This window comes from Lactuca sativa, chromosome 2 (genome assembly GCF_002870075.4).
Source record: "Lactuca sativa cultivar Salinas chromosome 2, Lsat_Salinas_v11, whole genome shotgun sequence".
Classification (NCBI taxonomy): domain Eukaryota; kingdom Viridiplantae; phylum Streptophyta; class Magnoliopsida; order Asterales; family Asteraceae; genus Lactuca; species Lactuca sativa.
The window spans coordinates 181,060,485-181,064,878 of NC_056624.2; the positions used below are offsets into that span (position 1 = coordinate 181,060,485).

Consider the following 4,394-nt stretch of genomic DNA (forward strand, 5'->3'; position numbering starts at 1 on the left):
TTGTTGACGACATTCAAATGGATGATATCGTTATGTTGGCGTGGTAGATGGGCGATGGTACCGCCATGAAAACGAATCCAACGACCATAGGATATCGTCGAAGTGAAGCCAACGAGTGCCACTTGAGTGAAGCCAAGCAGGTTAGTTAACCAGTGAGCATCTCTCTCTCTCTCTCCTATGTTTTTATTCTTTCTCCTTTTCTTTTTATTTTTAACACACATACAAACATTTTTTATATAAATTGTATGAATTTAATATTAGTATCAAACCTAATCAATTTATTTTATTTTGTATTAATTTTATGGTTTACGAATTAGTTTCATATGTTTTTAATTAGTTTGTATAAATATATAAAAAAATTTAAGAGAGTCAAAAGAGATGAAAAATATGAAATTTTTATATGTTGTGTGACGAAAAAGATGGAAAAAATAACGTAATATGAGTTGTAAACATGGATACCCTCCTCTCTAACTAATTATGGTTTTTTTCTTTTTCTTTTTCATAGAAAAAAAAATAATATTATTGAAAGTTGTAGAAATAATTATCTAAATACACAAATAAATATTAGATATTTTCTAAAAAAAATCATATTATTATGATTTGTCATCTTTTCACAATATGGACCATATGAAAAAAAATTAAATGTCTTTGCTATCTGATTAAATTAAAGTTTTATAACAGTATAATTTTTTTTGTTAATCAAATAAATAAAATTAATGTCTATTTTTTTTCAGTCCGTATTCAATTAATAAAATATTTATATTTTTTTATTAATTTTTATGTTTATTAATTACCTTTTTGTTAACTTTATTTTATTATTACACTAGGTGTGAGACCCATGTATTAAATGAGTTTATGTAAAATACAACTTATATATAAAATTCAAAATATTTGAGAAGTTTGAATTTATAAGAAAAGTTAGAAAAATATTGAATTATAAAAATTAAAGTGTTTTTTTTTCTCTTTTAAATTTAAACAAATGATTTAGTTAAATAAATAAAAGGAAATTAATGAAACTTTAATTTAGTAATTTTGAAATTAGAAGGAAAGTCTATTAATGAAATTGATATGCATTTATTATTAGATTTAAATAATATATGAAATTTAATAAAATAGGAAAACCATAAAATAACATGTGGAATAAAAATTAATTTAAAATAATCATAAAATTACATATGACAAAATGAATAAAAATATGACATGACAAAAAAAATCTAGAATAGATTATGGTATTTTAAATATAATATTGTTATTTTAACTAAAAAATAAAAGGAAATGAAGTGTGACCGAAGGGAATATAAAGGGGAAAATTGAGATGACAAAAAGAAAAATTGAAATGTGAACTTGGTTTGGGTGACTCCTTTCCTTAAGCCTCTTTATATTGAGGAGTGCCCTTCGATGAAAATCGACGGATGAGATCAGAAGAAGCACAACTTACTGCAGTGCAGGCGATTTATTTTTCCACGCATACTGTCTGGATTCTGGAAGAAGAAAACACAACCCAATCGCATATCAACTTTTGTTCCATGAAAAATTCAGAATACTTATCAATAAATTTCGATCGGAACGTATTAGATTTTTATAGAAAGCTCGATCGGGGAACAACTCCGTAGATCACACAGGTATGAAGTTTCATTCCAATTATTGTCCCTAAAATTTTGAGCATAATTGATCCAACTTTACATCCATGTGTATCGGAAAGTAAATCAAATGCTTCTATATCCTTCAACATTATCGCGAGCAACTTACGAGTTCTCGTTTTGGTTTGTACATAAGGTATATAAATTGGGTGTCTCTTTTTATTTTTATTATAATTTCAGAAATAGCTGACATTTGCTGTCACCAATGGTTTGACAATTTTGATTGGTTGCCATGAGAAAGATAGTTATGTCGTAGGATTCTTAAGCATTCATTTAAGCTCTCGAATGCAATATTTTGTGTTTATGAAGGTTTTTGTGTGATTAGGGCATCCAGCGCATTAGGGAAATGTTGCTGTGGTGGTGGCCTTCGAGTTAAAATATGGAGAAGAAAAGAGTGGATGAGAGTGTGCAAGTGCCAGCTTCAGGAAGAGTAGATAGATTCGGGTTTGTAAAACAGGAACATAACTCGCCTGATGGGCCATCTAGAAACAAGTCGGCTTTGGAGTATCAGAGGTAATGCAGGTTTATGTTATAACCACTGATTTCTAGTAGATCAAATTAATCTACCGATACTGATTTACTGTTATGTCAACTCCATTGGGCCTTTTTGATTGTTTGATGATGATTTACTGATATTTATCAATTTCTACTCAATTTCTACAATCCCTCTCATTCTTTGCAATGGAAGGAGTGATCCCTCTGTTATGGTGTAATTAAATGAATGAAGCAATTAACAGGGAACAGAAAAGACTTAGAAAATGGAGGAAAATGATTGGTGTTGGAGGTAGTGATTGGAAGCATTATGTCAGAAGGAGAGGACATGTTGTTAAAAGGCGTATACGGAAAGGAATTCCTGATTGTTTGAGAGGTCTTGTTTGGCAATTGATTTCTGGAAGCCGGGATCTCTTGCTCATGAACCCTGGTGTTTATGAGGTATTCCCAATTCTTCATTTTTCTTGTTACAATTTACAAATAAATGAAAGACTAGAAGTGAAAATTATTTTCTTTTGTTGCAGCAACTGGTGATATACGAGACATCAGCTTCTGAGCTAGATATAATACGGGATATTTCACGCACATTTCCATCACATGTGTTCTACCAGCAACGACATGGACCTGGTCAAAGATCACTTTACAATGTATTAAAGGCCTACTCTGTATATGACAGGGAGGTTGGATATGTACAGGTAAATAAATACAATATAATTCAGTAATTCACATTACATTTTTGACCATTTTTTAACAAGACTCAACTCACACTCGCTACAGGGAATGGGGTATTTAGCTGGTCTTCTGCTGCTTTACATGAGTGAAGAAGATGCATTTTGGCTGGTGGTGGCATTACTGAAAGGAGCAGTTCATGCTCCAATGGAAGGATTATATTTGGTAACTTTTTACCTTACCAACAAATTTATTTTTGGGTTTTAACTTTTAAATAATAATTACTAATTAAGTTTTCTGGTGCAGGAGGGGTTGCCACTGGTTCAACAATATTTGTTTCAGTTTGATCGTTTGATGAGGGAGTACATGCCCAAGTTAGGAGAGCACTTTACAGAAGAAATGATAAATCCAAGCATGTATGGAAGCCAGTGGTTTATTACTGTTTTCTCCTATTCTTTCCCTTTTCATCTGGCTCTTCGAATTTGGGATGTTTTTCTTTATGAGGTTAGTGGCATACAACATACATATACATGTAAATAAAGATTATTCAATTTTCTTTGGAAAAAAGTAACTGGCTTTTGCATGTTCAGGGTGTTAAGATTGTTTTCAAAGTTGGCCTAGCTCTGCTCAAATATTGCCATGATGACTTGGTGCGTGGCTTTGAAATTCGGTGGAAAATAATATATATATATATATATATATATATATATATATATATTTATTTTGACTAAAAAATAAAGATGGTGTTATTATTTGGGTGTAGGTGAAATTACCTTTTGAGAAGCTTATACATGCTCTTCGTAACTTCCCTGATGATGCAATGAATCCTGATACATTGCTTCCAATGGCCTACTCATTTAAGGTACTTAAAATATTGACTTTTTTTTTTGTTTACATTACATTACATGTTGTGTTTTTTGTTCATGGAGCGTTTATATATATATATATATATATATATATATATATATATATATATATATATATATATATATATATATATATATATATATATATATATATATATATATATATATATATAATGTGTTTCATATTTTTGATGTTTTAAGGTATCCAAGCGTTTGGAGGAACTTAAACAGGAGTATGAGAAGATACATGGGAAGGTAGCAGAATCTAAGTCGAAACAAAAACAGCTGCAGCTGGCTTGAGCAACAAAAACAGTGCATACATATTATTTTGTAAATATGCGAATATGATCTTTCTGAGAATCATTATCTACACCAGTTTTTTCTTTGTAAGTTGTAACTAAGGCATTAGAATCTTGAAATGTTGATAGTGTAGTTTGAGAAATCATTGGATTTTGAGTGGTATTTTTCATGTTTGCAAGTGAATCTTGCAGCTTAGATGACATTTTTCATACTAAATGGTGAAAAGAAGATAAAACGTCAAGACTGTATATATTTTATTTCTTGGTGATACCAAAAATAAAACAGAAAAATAGCAAATTTAACAAATATGTCACACTTGCTGACATGGGAAATTAAATAACAAGAATAAATATAATTTTCAAACAGAAAAGATATGAAGGGAATGGCCATTATATTATAGTATATGATGAGAAGACTCATAATTTTT

The 4,394-nt window shown here is 30.0% G+C and overlaps 1 protein-coding gene across 1 annotated transcript; it reads left to right on the plus strand.

Annotated features, from left to right (window-relative positions):
* Positions 1-1,336: 1,336 nt before the first annotated feature.
* On the plus strand, positions 1,337-4,169 carry LOC111876663 (uncharacterized). The gene is made up of 9 exons (XM_052768532.1): positions 1,337-1,622; positions 1,966-2,153; positions 2,378-2,573; positions 2,657-2,827; positions 2,910-3,026; positions 3,108-3,305; positions 3,392-3,451; positions 3,565-3,663; positions 3,869-4,169. The coding sequence occupies exons 2-9, from the start codon at positions 2,020-2,022 to the stop codon at positions 3,965-3,967; spliced, it is 1,074 nt and encodes a 357-aa protein (XP_052624492.1). The 5' UTR covers positions 1,337-1,622; positions 1,966-2,019; the 3' UTR covers positions 3,968-4,169.
* The last annotated feature ends 225 nt before the right edge of the window (positions 4,170-4,394 follow it).